Source organism: Atractosteus spatula, chromosome 12 (assembly GCF_055471065.1).
Source record: "Atractosteus spatula isolate fAtrSpa1 chromosome 12, fAtrSpa1.hap1, whole genome shotgun sequence".
In the NCBI taxonomy this organism is placed as follows: Eukaryota; Metazoa; Chordata; class Actinopteri; order Semionotiformes; family Lepisosteidae; genus Atractosteus; species Atractosteus spatula.
In genome coordinates this window covers 6,291,401-6,313,929 of record NC_142717.1, presented here as the reverse complement: position 1 = coordinate 6,313,929, position 22,529 = coordinate 6,291,401, and the positions used below count along the sequence as shown (strand labels likewise).

At 35.0% G+C, this 22,529-nt stretch overlaps 1 protein-coding gene across 1 annotated transcript in view; it reads right to left on the bottom strand.

The window, feature by feature from the left end:
- Window positions 1-978: 978 nt before the first annotated feature.
- Window positions 979-22,529, bottom strand: part of trps1 (trichorhinophalangeal syndrome I) — a 138,115-nt gene continuing 116,564 nt past the window's right edge. Inside the window, exons 5-6 of the mRNA XM_088928427.1 lie at window positions 19,340-19,462; window positions 979-5,529 (exon numbers count right to left, since the gene is read on the bottom strand). Of these exons, the coding sequence (XP_088784553.1) occupies window positions 4,468-5,529; window positions 19,340-19,462 (1,185 nt within the window). The 3' untranslated portion in view covers window positions 979-4,467. The remainder of the gene's footprint in view (window positions 5,530-19,339; window positions 19,463-22,529) is intronic.

Here is a 22,529-nt window from a genome sequence, read left to right as displayed (position 1 = left end):
CATTTTTACTTAATATGACCAAATCAGTTTCTGAGGTCTAAAGCAGTGAATTCAAGGATGGTTATAAAGCCAAGTGGATCATGACCCTCAATGAGGCATTGTTACAGGCTGGTAATGAAAAAAACAGAGCAGGTGGGGAAATTGCAGACAACCATGCTCTTTATTTTTTTAAAAAGCAGAAAAAATGAAGTTCAAAAAGAAAACTCTCCGTGCTCAGATTTCTATCTTCAACCATCAACCCCACATCTTGCAGTGACTCTGACCGCTGGCTAATTTGTCTGGTTTCTCTTTCTCATTTTCCTGCTGTCAGCCAGTCGGCTGCTTCTTTCAGTGGCTCTGGTCTTTGGTTCAATCCAGTCTCTCTTTTTCTCACTAGGGCTTTTTTTACAGAGCCTTGGAGTTGAGCATCTGTCACCCTTTTTCCGGCTATGTCACACCCCTCTTTCTGACAGAGAGCATTGGTTTAGACAGAGAGGCAGCACAGCAGTAATTATCACCAGCTGTGTCATCTTCAGATGCAGTAGTCCTCTACCCATTTAGACTCGGACCAAGGCATCTGGGATCTCTTTCTCTGACTTGTGCTGCAACCAGAACTGGAATGCCTGCAGGGAGGAACGTCATCTAATCCATGGTTGAAATCTTAGTAATCAAAGTAATCACATCTGCAGTGCGTGATCTGTTACCAGGGTAAATGAACAATACCGTAGATAGTACAAAGGGCTTCCTTCACCCCTTTAATCAATAAAGATTCTCTTCTCATTGTCACTGTATCACTGCTCTATGTGTAACAGAGCTTCCTGCCAGGGTAAGCAACTGGATGTTTCAGCCCCCCAACCTCCTGGGTCCGGTCCTGTACCTAAGACATTGGTCTGAAAAATAAAAGATTGTGTGAAGTCTGGCCAACACAAAAATTGACTGTATCAAAGAACCATCAAGACCTGGATTAGAGAGTGTTGTCTCTGTACAAAATTATTTTTTTACATTTATTATTTTTGTCAATCAAAACGGAATCTAGTTAGTTAAGCCAAAAGCCAAAGTCTCACTACACTTGAGCAGCACAAAAAGATACATATTTGAAAACAGTAGGTATAATCAGCTTTCAGCACAGTTAGGCGAGAGGTATAACTGGAAACTACCAAAGGCAAATGAGGTTAGCTCTCAGTTTGGCAGGTCATGTTTCATCAAATTCTTCTTCTAGTGACTCCACCTCAAAGTTCTTAACTAAGCTCTAAGTTTCTTGATAACACAATAGCCCTTTTGTTCACCACTGCATTACATTTGCATATGATTGCTAATAAAACCAAACTGCACATCTCACAATATTTTCATCCCTACTTCAAATTTATTTCCACAAGGAATTTCAAATGATTTTATTGCAACAATTCTAAAGTTAGAAATAACTTACAATTTGTGGTAAAAATGTTTTATTATTATTTTATTATTCAAGTTTAGATGTAACAGACATCTTTGCTGACTGATTTGTTTTGCATGAAGAACATAAAACAATAAAAATGTTTAAGTGCCAGCAGAAAATAAGATAAATTATGATAACCTAAATCATTATCTATACGCTGTAAAGGCAGAAACGTTAAAAACCAAACACATTCTAGACTCATGGTTAAACATTTACATATTTTGCCTTGTGACAGATTCATTTCCTCACTGGTTTACAGCTTTAGATATTCTTCATATGTTTTTATAGTTGTGTATTTTAAGCCTCAAGGTAAATCTTTTAAAATATTAATCAACACTTTTGCTAATTATGTTGCAGTACCTGTATGTAGCATGCTAATTATACATTTATTCTTTCTTCCTCTGCAGTAAAAAATGAATAATAATTGAAGTGCAAGCATAAAAAGTTTAAATTAAAAGAAAGTGAGATTTTCAACAAAAAGAACCTTCCTATGGGTTTTTATTATTTCCTTAAATGCTCCTATGAAAGGGGAAAAAAACTTTTTTTTTTCGTAAGAGGAGGCAATTGCAATAAAGCAGCGCTATGAGGTCTTACTGAGCTTTTGGTACTAGTTTATAAATTATAACTAAGGTGACCCTGAAATTCCAGAGTTATTCATTAAAATGCAGGGTAACATATTTTCATACATACATGGTAATGATGGACATACAGTAACTACACCACCCCACATATGGTGTCTACAATTACAGAGAAAAATATAACCATTCGCCCAGGGCCTTATTTTGATAAATGGAAAATCATACAATCACTGAAAAGTTTTCATTTTAAAACCAATTAAATTAGGCAAACAAGTGAAAGTTCTGCATACACAATAATGTATTATTAGTGCCAAATGTTCTCTGCATATTAGCAGTGTTATTGCTCTCTCTAGCTGATATATGTCTTCTCTTTCTTCCACTTCTGAAACTATTTCAGCTGAGCATCAACGGTTAAAAATATCTGCTTACAATAATGAAAAAGAGCATCCAAGTTCATCGCAAAAATCTTAAGAATTGTGTTTCAATTATGATTTTTATTGTAGTTAAAATGCATTATTGTATGCTTTTTGCTAATGAGTATGTTTTCAAAATCTTTAAGATGGTAAATGATTCAGAGGTAAAATGGTGAATTTAAGATATGTTTACTTACAAGACTACATTGAGAATTTCTCTTTATACATTCCTTGTGTTATGGAGATATACTTTCATATGGGATTACCTGCACTTCCATTTTCTTTAACATTCACTGATTGAATGGTGCCAACCAATAAAGAAGCCGGTTAAAAATCACACCATCAGAAACACAAATTGATTTTCACGTGCTAGTGCTTCACCATAATTTATCAAAACAGGACCCTGGATGCTTTTGACTTCTTGATTAATTCATCGAAAGTCTGCTGTCTACCGTAGAATTTTAAATAGTGCTGAATCTACTAGCCAGCATCTCTTCTTAACTCCTAGACTGAATGGTTCATCCATTCAGATGTTATACTGTAACTGTCCGTAGTTCGGAGAACTCACCCGACTTTGTTTACTTTGAAATCTGTTATATTCATAATTTAATGTTTTTGTCTTTTACAACTAATAACATCCACCTAGAATTGACCATTTCCAATGGAAGCAAGAAAGTATTAAAACTATTTGATAAGGGACTTAAAATGTACTTTAAGATGTGGACACTGACACCGAAGCAGATTTAGCACTTACGAAGCTAAATGTAAAGATCCTATTGCAGTGAGATGCAAAACTGGTGTGCACTGCTAAGGATAAAAACAGGAAGATATAGTAGGTGTCTTAAAGCTCAAACAGTACTTTTAAATTCACTCTCAAACATTTCTTTGAAAACATAAAATAGGAACAACAATTTCAAATAAAATGAGTATAGATATATACTATTACAAGCATAATATGTATTAAGAGCTTAAGAAAAAGAGAACATTGCTTGGAATGAATAGTGCTATCACTTTTGTGTGTGTTTAGGCATAAAAATATATGCATTTCCTTCTTTAAAAAAAAACAAAACACAGGCATCAATTTTCTATTAGCATTTCTCATCGTTTCAAAAAGAGAAAGAAAATATAAAAAATGCTGAATTAGGAGAAGTTTGCTTCATTACTTTGTTTGCTACATTTGCAAATGTAAACAGTCACCCAGAGCCAAACAGCTGACTCTTATTCAAATGTGTGTATTCATTGTTGCATACCAACATACACTGTAGAAAATATTTTTATACAATATATCAGGCACCGATATTATGATTTTTACATTAATAATTAGAAAAATATTTTTCTACCTCCTCTCCCAATTTCTTTAGTGATACAAGGTTTGTATCCCAGAAAGGCAGCAGCTTGCAATGCCTAAAGTGAGTTGTGTAACAGGTGTCATTTCCACCAGGTAAGGTAAAGAAAAACAAAGGACAAACATAAAATCCATACATACAAAAAAGATGCTCAATCTTAACCATCACCAGAAAGACAAATGATATATGAAATGTTCTCACTCAGTTGAATGAATTCCCTGAGGGCTTTGTTTTTTTACATGAATAGAATTATTATCAGATGACACAGCATTATTGAAACAAAATAATGCATCTGTAATTTCTTTTTAAAACAGCACATGGCTTGCTTACTGCACATGATGAAGAATAAAGACAAATCAATAAATGTTTAAACTTTGTATGTTTAAGCACATTATAAGAATAATTGATTTCTAAAGTAGTCAATCCACTGAAATAATATGCAGATGTACTGTACCTTCTTTGCTGGACTGCCTTGTCTGAGATACCATACCATAATAAAACAATGGATGGTCATGTACCTACACTTTCCTAAAATATGTTCATGAAAAAAAATCACAATAGGTAAATAGTAAATAACTTTAGCTTTACATCAAACACCTTTAAATGTTAAAATGTCATTAGTTCCCTATGCAGACTGCTAGGACAGTACAAGCTTCTGCTTTTGCTGTTAGCAAACCTCATTCTTTCATATTGTGCTAAGAAGTGCTAAGTATTAGTTATTCTTTCGGTTTTCCATTCTTTTCCACCTGTGCAACATTCTTGTGCAGGCCTCTCTGAATGTGTGTTGTGAAGTCATATTTGTCAGCACACAAATGATGGCATATGCTGCACTGAAAAGGCCCGCTATCACCATGGCAACTCATATGCAAGGCGTACATAACTTCATCAAGAAAGACAATGCCACAGTGAACACACTTCGTTGACAGTTCATCCTGAGTGCCTCTGTCAATCTTTTCGGTTCTTTCAGCATTCACTGGCTCCTTGTCCTTTGAACTTTTTGGCACATTGCTCTTCTCCTTGGCACCTCCATTTGTTGTCAGGCCTGGCTTGGAATGCTTAATTGCCAGATCTAAAGGAATGTCGTTGTCTGACCCAACAGATGAAAAGTGTGGAGGCAGGTTAAAGGCAGGATAAGGCACAAAGCTTTGGCAAGGATTTGGTAAGCCAGGCATATGGCTCAAGTAGTGTGGATTCCCCGGAACAGACATCTTGTACTTAGTCCAGAACCGCAGCCAATCAGCTTCACTTTGCAAGTCATTGTGGATGAAGGGAAGTCCAAACAATGGGTATTGGTACTTTTCAATTGGACTTCCTGGTGGAGAATAATTAGCTTGTTTGGAGGGTCTCATATATTTCTCTATGGGGCTCCCCCTTTCTGAGCTTCCTTTTCCCTCTGCCGCAGCTGAGCCATTTCCAGGATCTCCACCACTTTCCTGAGAGCTTTTTAAGTGTATGTGCAAAGGCGTCATTCTTTTGTGGATCTCCAGCGTCTGGTTAACTGGTAAGGCCTGTGGAGCTGGGTGGTTTTTGGCTCCAGAACTGTAGGCGTCATACTTGTTTAGGTTACTCTGCTGCATTTCTCGCTGGTGGGTGTCTGACAGAGGTTCCTCTGGTCTCCTCTCCAGAGGGCTTCCATTGACCTGTTCCTCACTGTTAACACGTTGCTGCTTGACGAGTTGCTCTGGGGGAAGGGACTCAGGATTAAGGCGCTTTCTGGTACGTCTGCGGATGATCTGCTCACCGTTGTTTTGCTTGATGATGTTGAGGGGCCGGGGTGTCTAAAGGAATAAAGGAAAATGAGAAAGGTCACCTCAGAATTTCCCAGCAGCATTTTTTTTTTTACCAGAACAAGAGAAATAGAAAGTTTTGTTTGCAAGACTGTGATTACAGCTTCAGTAATTTGCTCTTTTTTTATAAACAAGAGACATCATTCAACCACAATTACACTGAAGAAACATAACAAGAAATTCATTATCATTAGTCTTGTCTCTTTTTTCTCCTTCTGATTTCAAGTACAACAGTTTACAGTTCATACTGCACAGCTAAATTAAAAATTCACAGAGCCTAGAAAGATAAATAGCTGTGTTCCTTTTGCATTTAGCTTAAAGAACTCTGATTGGTACAACTTAAAGTGCTCAAGAATTTAATTAAAATTCAAACAAAATAAAAGTACATACGCAATCATAGTTATGGATGACACTTGTTATTAAAAATGTATTATAATCCATGACCATAAACTATGTGCAAACCCCTTTTGAAAAAGCAAATGTCACCATACTGGGCAACTCATATCTTCATGTTCATGCTGTTACAATTCATTTGTCTCTATGTACCAACAACAGACAAAAATATCAACAGAGGTTCTAATCCCAGCCAACTGGCATATTTTTATTCCAAAGAAAGTGAAAGCGAACCTTTTTGCACAATTAACACATATTTTCAATACTAAATAACTTGGTCAGTAATAGTGGCAATATAGGACTAATTAAAATTAAGTATAACATTTGTTACAGCTGTTTCTAATGAGAAGCAATAGTTGAATTAAGGAATTCCAAATACGAGACACTGCCCCAGTCTTTTTTTTTTCAAAAAAGCATAAATTTAAACAAAATTAAACTTTCAAAATAATTACATACTTTTTATTGCAATATGTTTTGATCTACTGTTTTCTATCAATAGAATTGCTTATCATTGATTACAACACATTTCAATAAAATACTTTTTTCCCCCTGTCCAGAGAAGGAAAAATTGGGTTTTTATTCAAATAATTTGGTTGTTCTTTTTTCTATTTATTGTCATTCAGGTTTTTCTAAATTCCTTGCTTTTTCTGTTCTTTCAGGAAGACATACAGTATGTTCCACTTTCAACCTTAAACTCATTAACAAAATGAACTTACCACGTTTGTTTTTAAATAAACAGTTTCTGAGAATGTCTCTCTCAATAATGACGTAACTAAACAATACAAGAAAAACTTTATGAGGGAAAGAAGCAAAAATGTTTTTGGTTGCTTGAAGGAAAAATATAAATTCATAATAATAATCCTTAAACTTATATAGCACTTTTCTGGACACTTCACTCAAAGCGCTTTACAGGTACTGGGGATCCCCTCCACCACCACCAGTGTGCAGCATCCATCTGGATGATGCGACGACAGCCATAGTGCGTCAGTACACTCACCACACACCAGCTATGAGTAGGGAGGAGAACAAAGTGATGAAGCTAATTTAAAGATGGGGATTATTAGGAGGCCAGGACTGGTAAAGACCAGGAGGAAATTTGGCCAGGACACCGGGGTAACACCCCTAATCTTTTCAAGAATCACTCTGGGAGTTTTTGATTACCAAAGAGAGTCAGACTTCAGTTTTATGTCTCATCCAAAGGACAGTGCCTTTTTACAGTATAGTGTCCCCATCACTATACTGGGACACTAGGATTCACACAGACTGCAGGGTGAGCACCCCCTGCTGGCCCTACTAACACCTCTTCCAGGAGTAACCTTAGTTTTTGCCAGGAGGTCTCCTCTTTCCAGGTACTGACCAGGCTCACACCTGCTTAGTTTCAATGGGTTGCCAGTTGTGAGTTGCAGGGTGATATGGCACAAATAAATCCAGAAAAAATCATCTAATGTTTAGGGTAAGATGGAATAATCACATCTCAGTTGGGGAGATTCTTCAGGGGAGTACTTAATTCTTTGTTGAATTTCTGAATATAGAGATTAAGTTCTATTTAGATACTAACAGCAACACTGATGTTTCCCATTCCACTCTGTGGGGGACCTCAAAAGCTTACCTTCAGGGCTAAAGTATCTCTTATACTGTCCATTCTAATAAACAGATCTCAATGACCTTATCTTTCAGTTGGATTGTCAATATTGAAATATAACTCCTCTTATACAAACAGAGTAAAGATCTACACAATAAAATGTGACCTTCTTGCCAGAACTATTAAATCACAGCATAGAACATAGAAGAGTTTCGGCTCATCAGCTTCCAAAAACAGCTACATCTTAAATAATGTACAGTACAACGTTGTGCACATTTGAATTCTATAACTGTGAATAAACTCAAGATTGATGATGAATTCAATCATTTTTATTTAAATTTACTCCTCTGAACCCCTTAGGGATTCTGTACTAGTAGATTGTTTTTTAAACTTAGATAAGCCATTCATCATTTTACCATCAAACGCAAGAATTCTGCTTAAGGAATTCACCAAAGTACATCTATACACTTCTCCAAAGCTCCTGGAACTGATGACCACAGAATAGTATAAAAATTTCTACTTACGACGGCTCCAATTAAATTCTGTATTTAACAAATCATTAAACACCATGTCTCTTCCAACAACTTTTTTTAATCAAACTATAACTATCTACAGTATATCTTGTATTCTCAAGAAGGATAAAGATTCTCTTGACACCCACTCTTACCATCTAATTTCTCTTTCAAACATGGGTGCAAAATGTTAGCTTCCCAAAATTAATCTATATTTATCCATATTTCCAGATCTAACCTTAATCAAGGAGGAATATTCTTTTTTTAACCTTTGTAGCCATTTTGACACAATATATATTCCTTCTCCCCATCCTTCCCTTTCTGGAAGGAGAATATTCCATGATGTGAAAAAGACTTTTGACTCACTGTAATGAAATTACTAACTGTAATTAATTAAATTATATTTTTCTAGTATCAGGCCGTTTGGTTTTGTCCTAATTTTAATATCATCAAACAAGAGGAGTTTGACCATTAGTGTTCTCTTCCTCTGTCTACCATTGGGCTTCTTTCCTGACTTGCAGTGAACTATATGCAATAATACACTACATTGTATACCATTGACATGAATGTAATTGCCTTCCAAATTTACAAAACTCAATAAATACATCTGTAGAAATTAATAAAGTTATTCCGCGGCCTGCCACTATATGCAGATCCCTGTGAAAATAGCAAGTGCTTCAAAACTGGATGCTCTTATGAGTAACAATGGAAGGTATACATTGCAATTATATGACTTCTTATCCGTTTCTTTCATTTTTCTGTTTGGAAAGAGTGTATCAGAAATAGTTCATTATTTGTAATTAGTAGCTAGTAAGGAATTTTTGCTAGAAATAACGTTTTGTAGGCAAACTGCCTAGTGCAATAGCAAGAGAGGTATTACTGGTATTACTAGAAAATTACTGGTATTTATTATGTACATATTGTAAGTTCTATTTACAGTCCTTGTTTCTTCTGTCACTTGAAGGTCTGATGGCCAGGTCTGTAAACCCAGTTTTTCCCATGAATTAAGAATTATCATGAAATTCCTAACAATAATGTCAGCAATTCATTTACAAGAGTATATAAGGAAAGTCACTGGCAAAGTATTTACTGATTATTACTGTTGGCATGCACTACAATCACTAGCAATAACTGCCAAGCACAAAACCAAAATAAGTGGGTTTTAGAATTTTGATTTTGTCAAGGCTTGCAATACGATTTTTTTTCCTCCCCAAATAACCACTGGTTGCTATGCAACTTAACAAAGGAAAACAGATCTTGGACTAGTCAGTCACTGCCTAACCACAACTCAACTGACCCAAACAGTGAGTACTGCTTAAAGAAAGCCCACTGGCTAAATTTACTGTTGGTTGTTAAATGATTAACATCACCTACTGTATCACCTGGAGAATAGACACACCCCTCACTCTGACAAATTATGGACTTTCCGCCTTGTCAAACAATGTCTTGGAGCTTAAGTGACAAGCTAAAACATGGGAATTTAATTTAGTAGAAATTTCAAATATCTGGAAATGTGGGGGTCTTGACATCATTCTTATGTTATCAAACCTGTACCCACTGAAAGAAATCATCGGGACTCTGTCAGAGTATAGGCTTGTTTGATGAAAGACAGAGACTGCAGATTGACTGACACAATGGACAGTTGCACAGAGATGAGAGAAAAAATACAGAACATCTTAGGCAAGCCACCTAAAAAAACTAATATAAATCCATATGAATATAGATTTATAATGAAAGAGACCACTTAGTCATACTCCCCTTTTAGAACTCTATTTAGAAGTACCAATACATATTACTATTGATAATTGATTCTGGAGAAATGCAAATATTTTATTTTCTTTCTTTTTATGATTCAAAAACAAATACATCTGAGCTTGTGTGATATCCTGAAGAAAGAGTGGAAACTGGCAAATTCTTTATTTAACTTTCCAAGTGATTTGGCTTTGCAGCAGATCAAGGGAACTCCACCTAAAACCATAGCAGTGGTTCTTCAAGATCTACTTTGAACCACAAAATTCCTTAATAGGAATGACCAAAGAGATCTCTAAGTGATTCCGAAATTTGGAACAAAAAGGAAAAAAAATAATTGAAAGGAGGCATTCAGCCCTTATTGCTCTGCAGAGAGATCAGTGCTGTGCTTCTATGCATACAAGTTCAATGACATCTTGTCATAGATGCATCTTTTCAAAAGTAAGAGGATCTGACTTTTTCTGTGACTGGCACAGAAGACAGAGCAGTACATTTGTTATTAAGCAATAGCAAAATATTACCAAATACTATGATTATTAATTATAGCATATAAGAGGTAGAATTACTTCAGGTACTAGAAGTACTCAAGATTAATAAACCCCCAGGGCTCAATGATATCCGACTAGTCCTACTCAAGAAAACAGTTTTTTGTTTATGCAACTTTACCAACAGTCGCTCAAGACCTCAAGACAGGGATCATACACATGAATTGGATAATGCTATCATAGTATCTGTCTATAAGGAAGGTGATACTGTCACGATCGCTACTCCCCCTCTTAAGGGCGCTCCAGCCCTTCCTTGTTCTGCCCCATTACCTGCACCTGTTTTAGCTCTTGCCCCACCTTAAAAGCCATACACAGGCGTCACCCCGACGCTTCTCATTGAATCCCGTTTCGTGAGAGCCCGGGGTCCTGCTGCATCTGGCTCCGTTATGGTTTTAGTTTCCTGTTCCTGATTCCCTGCCCCGCCGGTCCCGACCTGGTTTTTAATTACTTTGGATGGATCCCCTGGTCTTGGACTCTGTCTCCTGTATTGGATTTCCCTTTTGGATTTATGCTTGGATTGTTCGCCCCGGACTCACTTCCCCTGCACTTCTTGGACACGCCCCCTGTCTCCATTCCTACTCCTGCATGTTTTTATTCCTACTGTGTCTTCACCAACCGGATCGCGTCGTCTGCATAGGGCCCGGAAAGAACTGTTCCTGACAGATATAATTATAAAATTATAGACATAATTATAAACTAGAGGATCACCTGTATGGATTTTGAAATGGTAGGCCTAATTTAATTAATAAATTATTGTGTGCCCCTTACTGCTGTTTTGATGCATTTCTAGAAAATGACAGAGCATAGATAAATTTGAGGAATTTCATGATTTAACTATGGCTTGATTGACATTCTTAACATTTTACGGGTTGTAATCAAAAGTTTTACTAAAGACAATTGTACACTATTTGCCTAACAAATGCATAAATATGGATTTAATTGAAACTAACTGAATTGAAATGAAATACACCCTGAAGCCATGGCATTGGGATACATAACACGTGAGAAAAGGATTCAATTTGTTAATTAGATATTACACTGACTTTAGTGTACATAGATTTAAACAGAATTATTTTAGATTTACAGCGGAGCCAGCCACTTACTCCCAGTACAGTCAGCAGTGCAGCCAACCCACTTACTGTTACTCAAACTGTGACACTGGTCAAACATCCCAGACACCTTGGTAATGAGATTTACTCTTCTTTACATACCGTCACAGATATAACATTATTAAACAAGTAGTTGATGACCTAAAAAGACTGACCCATCTTCCCAATTCTTTTTAGGCTCCTGTCTCCGTAATAAAAATGAATGTGCTTCCTTATCAGTTTTTCTTTTTTGAATGATTCATCTTTCTTTCCCTTTGTCAATTTAGGTAGATGGCACACAAGATATCAAAATTCATATGGAAAGTGAACTGACCCTGTATTAAGTTCTCCACTATAGTGCATGAAAGGTTTTGCAGGAAGCCCTGTCTGTGCCAAGTTTTCAATTTTAGTTCTGTATTCTTATTTCTATTGCTGGTGTATTATTTGTATGGTTTAACCCTTACCTCACTTTATCTTGGCATCCCTTGACAAAAGTCTGGGTTTTCCATATAGATTTGATTATGCACTTAACTGAAATTTGAAATTCATTGGGAAGATTCACAAAACCACAGAAGACAAGGTATGCTCAGTCTTCTGTTTTACTGTATATGACCATAAAACCTTTATAGGCATATCTTCTTTCTCTTAATCAAAAAGTAGGGCCAATTGGATTCGATAGGGATGGTCTTTGCTTGCTCCTGGACTTTCAATCCCAATATAAGCAGGCAGGATCCTCTTAATTTTATAGTTACATGGTATGCCTATGGTTTCACACAGGGAGCAAGATGGTCTATGCACCCAATACATAATATTTTGGACCTCAGTGTCAAAACAAAGGAATTGACCTTCACAGTGTTCATCTTTATATTGCAAGCTTTACATACATGCTCTTAGCAGTGGTTACTATCTGAAACAGAGACCTCAATTCCACAGAGGAAACAGTTTTCTTGGGCAATATTTGGGATATTACAAAGGCTGCTTACAAAAATCTTAACGATGGAAAGATCCACATAAACATCCTGCATGGAGTGTATTTGACACCTCATAGATGCTGGTGAAGTTAGTTCTTAGTCCCACATGTAAACTCTGTCTTGGGGGTGTTGTGGAGACTCAAACCGAACTCCCCAGGAACCGAGGGTCATCTATAAATTTTGGTCCAGTCTCAGCAGTCATTTAATCATTTAATCTTAAAAAATATTATTTTTTGTTAGACAAGTATGATTTTTCTTAGGGTCAGCTGATTGCTCACAATATCACTTAATTACAGATTCAATTACCTATGAAATGTCAGTATTGCATATATGCAGTTAATTAAATAATTAGTACATGCATCTGAGCTGCATCTTCATAAACAAATCTATATTTTTGTTCCCAGATAAAATTTAAACTTACTTTCTAAAGGCAAAAAATGAAGCATAATAATAAACTTTAGACTTTGGTGAATGTTTTTAAAAAGTAATGATAAAAAGTCCACTGAGATTAATATTATAATGTATCATTAGAACATTCAATTTCCTCGCATAAATACAGTGAGAATTACTCTTGGGCACACAAACCTTGGTACAAAGCCAGATAGATCTCACAACAAAAAGTTTTGACCAAAAAGAAAGAGTGCCCTCTACTGATGTCTTTGTTTCCTCTTCTACTGCAGCTTTAGTGCTCCTTGCAATTCTTTTTTTTTTATAAAGATCCAACAAAATTATAAATACTATCATACATAAAAAAACTGCAGATATCAGTTTTATATAGATTCAGCTGTTCTAAAGTATTTGGTCTTGCAAAATTCTTATAATTAGCAGACTTGGCTTCTCACAACGTAATGAAATCTATTTCTGCTGAATACAGTCATATCAACTGAATGCAAACAAGTGAATCTAAACTTAAATACAAATTGTTCATATGTACTGAAAAAACAGAACAGCATCAGCAAGTTAAATTTTATACCAAAGAAGGACTTGTGTTAAATTACGGGCATACAGAAAGACTAAAAGATCGATTTTCATACATTTCAAATGACAAATTCAGGTTAGGGTTATGGAATCAACAATTAATAAATTGCCAGAATACCTACAAGTATTGTCATCTCTCCATATTTCCTTAAATTACAGTTAAAGACTGATCAACAAAGCACTCTTTAAAGAATACCAGACCTTTTCACAAAGTCTGTGGGACTGACAACTATATATATATTCTACTATTTCTACTTTGTAATCATATAACAGTTTATTAGAATTGTCTGAAGAGAGTGTGCTGTCCAGTTACAGTAGAATATGTGTTGTCTTATTATAGTATAAAGGCATAACAGTTTCTTAGTTTTATTATTATTAATTTTATATTTATATACCCAGAAAGCAATCAAACGATGCAACAGGAACTGCAAGGATTACAGAAGTGCATTTTGGTAAAAACATCTTTTTTAGGTCAAATGTGATGTAAGTCTTCCTACAATGCCAGTAAAAGCATTATATTTGATGCACTGCAACAATTCACTTTTACTCATTAAAAGTTTACAATGTATTGTTCTCATTGAGAGACAATTGTTGCTTTCAAACTTTAGACCTGCACCAGACTGTGTGTATAGTCTGTCTCTTGGGTTCATTTAAGTGACAACTGAGTTTATGAGTATCTAAATAAGTGACAAGTAAGCCTGATTCTCATGCTCAGCCTTGTAAATACTATGAAAACAATTAAGCCATTGTACACAATAAGAAAAACCAGGTAAGCAATAGTGAAACATTTTATCAGTTATTTTTTAGGTTATGCGAAACATTACTACTTCTTATTTTATTCATTTCACAATTCATATTTTTTTCCATCTGACCCTAATTCATTTTGCTAGCAAAGCTGGAAAGAATATTAACAAGAGGCGTATAATTATTTTATGGATCACCCGTAGTGGATAAACATATAATGGTACAGTATGACAACATCTTAAACTAAGGGCTGTCTCATAAATACTGTATGGTGCAAGGGGAAAAAAGGAAATGCAACATATATATATAGAAGTCTGTCAAAAAATATTATTAGGAGATAAAATCCAAAAGATATTAACTGTTGCAATGTGTTCTGGCAGCAAAGGCGCAAGCGTCCATTAATGGCCCACTACAGCAAAGTTTTATGAGGTGCTATTATGAAATGATTTCTGTACAGGATATAAATTTGTTATGAAATAAAAACTTAATTTTTACTGCCAAGATGGGAATGACTGGAGCATTGGTTGATTCTCATAATTAGAAAAAAAAAGATCCGTGGTGATTGTTTAGAAAATTGTACTGAAAATGTTACTCCCTCCATTTTTTGCATACTTACAGAACCATAAAATGATGTGAAGCACTATGTAGAGAAAAATTGGAATCGAGACGTTATTGTTTGGAATCACTAATGTCTTTGAATACATTTCTGTGCTCCCTAATATCTGAGAGATTGATGTCTAATTGTGAAGGCCTAATATGTCCTCTTTTTTCTGTCACCCTGTGGTATGATGATGATGATACATTAGTTAGGATATTATATACAGTAAACCCTTGGCGTCAGATTTAACGGGCAAAATCTGCTAATGGGGAATTTTGGGTATTATACAGTATATTTACAACACATTATATAAAGAGCTTGTATATTTATGATATAAAAGGCACACAAACAATTTTGAAAAGCACAGGAACATTGACTACTGTATGTAGCTTGCATTTGTTAAAAAATAACTTAAAAGATCCAGAAAGCTTACTGTATACATAATAAACTGTATATACTCACATAGTAGCATTTTGGGGGCTGAATAAAACATCATTTGTGATTTAATGGCAATAACACTACATTCCTTCTCATTGGACTGTTAAACTGAGGGTTTACTGTTCTATAAAAATCTAGTAGAAAAACAGTATAGTACAGTACAGTATAGTGTATGAATTCTGGATATTGATTATATGTTCTTGCTATTATTTGATTAGTTATTCATGACTGGCCATGTCACTTGAGACTCCCTGTCTTTTGTATAAGCATTAAATTGCTTTATTAGTGGGAGACTTGTTTGGGCACAAGGAATAAGGTCATTTATCCTTCTGAATGTCAAGCATGGTGAAAATAAAAAAGTAAGGAAACAATATGCTCTGCTTATCAAGAGAACAATAACTCTGTACCATAAATATGCTATAGGTTGGATGTCACACGTCATCTGTAGCGTTCGCAGCCAGCAATTTCTAACTTGGCCAAAAACCGTCCGTCTAAGATGCACAAATTGGGTGAACACCTCACCATGATCAACAGGGAGGTCAATGTCTGGAGATTGTGCCAGAAGTGTCTAGTCACCACTGAATTCCACTTGTTATGATTAATGACATCCTGACTGCATGGTACTACCAAGTCCTCCTGCTACCTGTGAAACAGTTGCTCTTTTACGAAATGAGAATGTAATAATTATACTGTTGATGTTCTGCTCATCATACCCCACTGAACACTGGTAGGAAGAGCTGAGATGAAATATGGCATCTAGCACTCAAAGAGTGGTTAACATGCACTAGCTTGCTCAGGCCCAGAAATGTGGCGGGTTCCCACAAAACAGCATCTGCAACCTGTTGCAAAGCATGGTCATACTGTACATGCCACTAGCCTGAGACTTTTACAATGAACCCCCAGTTGATCAGCTCTGTTGGGGGCAATGATAATCAGCATAATGAATTGACTTATCTATAGTCATGTCTGTTCCATAAAAAAAACAAACTGTACAAGTTATAAAAAACTGTCATTTTCCTGATAATAACTTTGTAAATGTGTGGCAGTTATAAGACTGAATGTTTTTGAATGTGAAATATTTACCAAAATTTAAAAAGCAGTTCAAATATGTAAACTAAAAGGTCTTAATGACAAAATCAGCTTTAGAAATTGCACAGCTTTCCTTATACAAGCAGGATAAATTTGAATGCCATCACAGGAGCCATCCTTATCAGTTTCAGCAATGTATTTCTAAAGAGCCCAGGGTTGCCAAGATATAAGTCAACCAAGCATCCGAGAAGCAGAACAACATTGCCACTGTTTCTTTCTCAATAAATTCATTTTTAATTTTTTTAAATATATTTTTATAACTGTCCAGAGAAAACATAACAGTATTTTAAAAACAATATTTAATACAAAAGTAACATAAGTTGGTTCAGACAGCACACATGCCTTCTACTGTACATGAGTGCAAAATTCCAAGTAAAAGGACTGACTGTGCTTACATTAATATCTGTAGAGTGTTATAAAACATAAACAGTTATATGTTGTGTTTTGTGGTAATTGGCATTACAACAAAGAAAATGGAGGCACTTGTTCAGAACTATTTGTACCCGATATACCCACACTAGAGAAAAGTATTATGTAAAAACAGAGAAATAGAATATAAAAAATGTATATATAAAAAACACCTTGACCTGAAAAAAGGATCAATCATCTCTGAAGAGTTTCATAAGCTTATCAAAAAGTTTAACGAATAACGAAGAAGCTTAATGTACTTGTGACTACCATCTATCAGTGTAATTTATAAGTCTTGTGTTAAGTATAAGATTAAAAAAAATGATATTTAAGAAAACAATTAAGAAAACAAACCAAAAAAGAGAAAAAAGAAACATATCTATTAACACTGTAAATATAAAAGCTTGGATACTGTCTATACTGTGTAAGTCTCATGTCCCATGATTAAAAGTGACCCTCAGGTGATAAAAGGCTCATCCTTAGCTGGGATTTGATCTGATATCTCTCATCTCGTCCTCATCACCAAACCCATGCAATACACAGGCAATCAAACAAATCCGCTGAGCCAAAAAAAAAAACTCAGGTAACTCAGCAGGTTTGTAATGCTTTTCAAGCTCTGTAGCAAGATAACAAAAAACAAAAATCAATACACAATCCCTCCAACTATTTCTTATTGCATGCTTCGTAAGTTTGAACAAACTTTAAGCGTTGTGTTGACAGTAGGTATTGTATACAAAGAAACTTAACGAAATATTGTTTGCTTGATTGATTTTCTTTTAACTTATAATATGCCTCTAATAACGGAAGCATTATTTGGTGATATCTGTGCTTTTCCCTTGCATTTCCTGCTTGTCATTACATGATATTCAGTGAGTTCAGAGACCAAGAAACATCTGAAACCCCAGTGAAACAGTTAAAGAACAGACAAAATAATCTTGCAGAGATGTCTTTATAGTCTGGCAGATACAGTACATCTGGTTCTTTCATCAGGTGCTTACTTAACTGTTCAACTGATTTGCCCTGAATATACAAGGCAAGAATGTACAGATAAGGAAGTACTTATCACACTTTCTTCTTTTCCCCATTATCTGAAAGTCTTTTAGAATCCTAAACAAGTCACACATTATTTTTAATTTATCATAAGCCATTTGTCATGACACTGTAAAAACCGGAAAATATATAAAACGTTCTGAAAAGATGTGTGTGTTATTTTTATGGAAAGAAAACTGTCAAAACCTCATCTTACAAATGTAAGGGTATTCTGGCATGTGGATGTCAAGTAGAGAAAATCATACCTTTAAAAACAATATTATATGCTGAAGAAATAAATGTTCATTTTATGCAACATTTCCATGTACTGTACACATACAGTAATTCATGAATCGACTTATCGCTAAGAGCACTCAAAAATGTAATGAAAAAGTACAATATAAAAATAAAATATAAAAAATGCAATACACTATGTATAACATGCTACAGTATAATGTGATTCGTAGAACAGACTGTATTGACTCCACTAAGTTACTTTTAAATCTGATACGCATTACAGCATAATGATCGATTAAAAAAAAAATATGGGTTTTAATGATGTAGGTCTATGACATTGTCCTGATATCAAGGTGTCCGTGTCCATCAATGTGGACTCAACATTAAATATTTTAAAACTCAAAATATCCAAAGTAATCCTAAAACCTCAATATTTCCATAAGTGCTTGATCGTAAGAACCTTTTTGAAATCACAAGATGGCACGTACCTGTAAATTTCAAATAACTATCTTTAAAATAATCCAAAGGCTGCCTTGCATACCACAACTAAAAGTGATCTCGATCACAGCATGCTGACAAAATCTTAATATTAGCCACCCAAATGGTTATTTGAATCCTCCAGGAGAAGATTTACTTTGGAAGCTGAACCAGTACTACCCAAATATGTAGAATATATTTTTTATAGATACAGAGCTATTGTATTCCATTCTGCAATACAAAATGTCAGTGCAGGGATTCAATATGGTAAAACCTTCTATTACATCTTATACGTAAGATTAAACTTAAATTTAAAGGGTGTTTGGCATTTTTGTTCGCTTTAAAACATAACATTTCAAATTAATTGTTTTAATATGCCATTTTCATTTACATCTCTTCAAAATATCTTTTTTCTTACAGTAATTAAATTTGCATTTCTCCATGCAGAAATGTTATAGGTGTTTGTTACTGTCACCCTGGTAGGCATGTACAGTACCAACCATGAAGCACAGCAGTAATGAATAACTATTCATTTTAGACACTGCACCTTCAGGGCTTGTTGCTAATATTTAGATAAGCAAACATCTTTTCATCATAGTTCTATAAAGCATTAAACTTAACAATGTCAGATTTATGATATAACTGATCCCACAGTGTGGTTTAGACAGACCATGTTAGGTTATACCATGCACCAGTGCATCATAGCCTTGCAAGATAATTAAAAGCAACAAGGTTCGAGGCGGAGACATTTCCTCAGATGCAGCTCACTGCATATGCCAATGAATTGCATCTGACTTTGAGGGGAGTGACCAAGGCAAGGAAATTAACTGCAGGCCAGGGAGTGGTACTGATCAAACAAGCAGCACACATCACAGCTGTCCTGCTTCACCAGGAATTCATTTAGTGTGTTTTGTTTCGAAGGTTTTTTTTTTCCACTGGGCAAACCAATCAAGTCCTTCCTACCGAGTGAAGCTTCTGATACAGGCCACACGCATTGCATACATATCCACCATTAGCATTTTTCCTCCAGAGAGAAGTCTTTGTGGTCAGGCAGTTGGCACAGAATACTCCAGAGCCTCTGCGTCTCTGAAACAGAACAAAAGAGGGGAGAAAAAAGGTCAAAGATGAGTCATGTGATGTGATTCAAGACCTCAGGACAAATCAACTCCAGGGTTTAATGCACTAAGATGGCAGCCCTAATGGTATGAAACCACACTACCCATAATAAGGTCGGGTTCAATGGTGATTAATAGAATCCAGCTGATTTTCATTATAATTAACCTAAGAGTGATTAATGAGCCTTGTAAGACACCACTGTGTTTGAGAAGAAATGGACTTAACTTTCCAAACTCCCAACTATTTTTTGTATACAAGGCATCAACAGGCAGTGAGTTAAAAACAGTTATGTTATGAGAAAAAGAAATGTAATTTTGAGTTTGTTTTTTTTTATTTCTGAACTGTTTTTATTACATTTTTTATCACAAAAAACAATTCTTCAATAAAACTATCCAGCAATTCCTGCTCTTTACAATCTGGTCATAAAACATGTAATAAAAAGTACAGTATACATTTTAATATAGTAGATACGAGCTGTGACATTAATTTGCTTAAAACTACACAAAACCAAATCTTCAGCCTTTGAAAAACCCTCTTATGAAACATGGAAGACAGCAAAGTATAAGAACGCAAAAAAGAACTGTCAAAACAAGTATGACAATAACGTCATCAGCTAACAACCAAATTTAGTGTCAAGTAATCTTAGACCAAAGAATTATATAAATTACCTATATAATGAGTCATGTACATTTGGTGTTATAGAATTCATGCAATTTATTTTAACTTTACATGGCTGTGTAGGACTGCAGAATCTATGCCAGAAAAATACAATGCTTATAATTGTACTCTGATACATTTAGAATGGAAAGCTTTCTGCAGACATAATTTTGGCTTCAAGGCCAGAGCACTTTCTTGGCAATGAAAGGGCATTTGATTCATCGGGTGTTTCACAATGTATCAGTAAAAAGTTCTGGTGAGCAGCCAGTTCCCTATAGGGTAATTTTTCCATCCAGATGCAAGTGCTATCTGAGGCCCTCGTCAGCTAAACTAATTATGATCTTGCATTTGCTGATGCCTGCTCACTCTAACATTCGACATCGGCCATTAATCATTGATACAAGGAAAATGAATGAAATGAAACGAAATGAGAGACGGTAGCCTGCACAGCCATAAAAATTCGAAATGACTGCAATAATTTAATGAGATTGGGGAAATGTTTTTAGTGAGCTATCAGCAAGTGCAAAGTCAGTCTGACAATTGCCCTTTTCAACCAGGAACGTAATATCATTCACTACAGCTGGTTGTATTCCGTTAGTTGATGGTGTAAACAGAAGATTTTCGGCAGCTTCTTGTTAAACTTGCATATTGCAGAACAAAATTTCTCCTAAAGCAGTTACTCATGGTTCAGTCATTTAGCTTGCACTTCATTTTTACATCTTAATGGAATATGAATGTTTTACCTTGGCTTCACCTAAAACAAACAGCCTACTGTTTGCAAGCAGATTCTGAAACATAAAAAAACTTGCCTATTTGAAGGATTCTGTCTTACCTTTGGAAGTCAGTGGTACACACACAATCGGTTGAGCTGAATATTTTAAATCAAAAAGAATTTTTTTAATTACAGTATTTGTGTATAAATATATGAAGTTTGAAGGCTTGAAAAGCTAAAGCATTTCATCGAGATAAATATATAGCTATAATTTCCTGTAGGTTTTAGAATTAATTTCCACATACCAGTCATTAGTGGTATGTTTTTACTTAATAGTGGTCAAATTCTTTGGTTTACTTTACGCCTCTCACTTGGATAACTAATACAAAGGATTTTCATCTGTTTTTCCGTTACTCAGTGTTATACAACTTTGTGCAAAACACACTGCAAATGGAAATTATAAATGTTTAGTGGCTGAATATATTATAATTAATAGTCCTTTTTGTCCCATTACGTTGTATCACGTTTATAATAACTCTACTTAGGAGTCTTTGGCCAAAATCAAATGTGATTACCATTTGTTTGTGTTTAGGAAAAAATATTCTGAATATTCCTATAAATACATTTCTTACTTCTTGCGTAAACCATACTTATATTCTTCAACGTGTGGTAAAAATTAAGTAATTCTGCAAGCATGACAGAAAAAAAAATCTGTTTTGAAAGATGAATGGGATTCAGAAGCATCCACAAATTCCAAGCCTTAAGTATAACAGATTAAAGGTCACATTCTGCCCTGACAATACAACTAGACAAGGAAGTGAGTGAGCTGTCTCAATGTAGAAGTGGCGAATGGGAAAAGAACCATTCTTTGCTTGGCCAGACATATTAGTAATATATGTCATGAGAATTTCAGATTGATAAGTCATTCAGCATTGAACTTTGGAATGTGAAAAATGGCATAATCAAAATGTGACTGAAATGAGGAAACGAGAATGAGCAGTTTTACTTGTGTATGTGTGTATGGTTGCTTTTTGAGTTTTAATAGAGAAGTCTAGAGCACTTTCCAACCTTGCATTAATTGCAATAATTTCTAAGTAGTCAACTTTGAAAAGTCTTTTGCTGCAATAATTACCCAGAATGTCAAGTGATCATATCAGATGCACCACAGGATTAGCAACAACTAGGACATTCATTATCAGGAAATATAAATATATTTATATAAATATAACCAGCATGTCTCTCAGTTTTCAACCAAAGGAGAAAACATAAAATTACTTAAATCCCATGGTAAGGAGAACATTTTTAACAGAAATACTCCAAACAACTTAGTTTAAAAAACAATGATTATTGCCTAACAGCAGGGCACCAATTGGTTTCAGAAGCTTCACAATTAAATAAAAACGGAAATAATCTAAATGTTTAAATGTAACTCTGAAAGCATTCTATGGCAGCCATTTATTCGAACACATTATTTTGAAAAAATAAATGTCTTAGTCCTACCATACAATATTTATATGATACGCTTACTTTTCAAATACTCCAGATGTCAAACATGAGACTTCAATAAATATAAAGTACAAAGAAATGAACACAAACTTTTCATTTTACATTAATTAACCTATTAATACAGTACATAGTCTCATTTCTAAGAATTGAGACCTAGGTCAC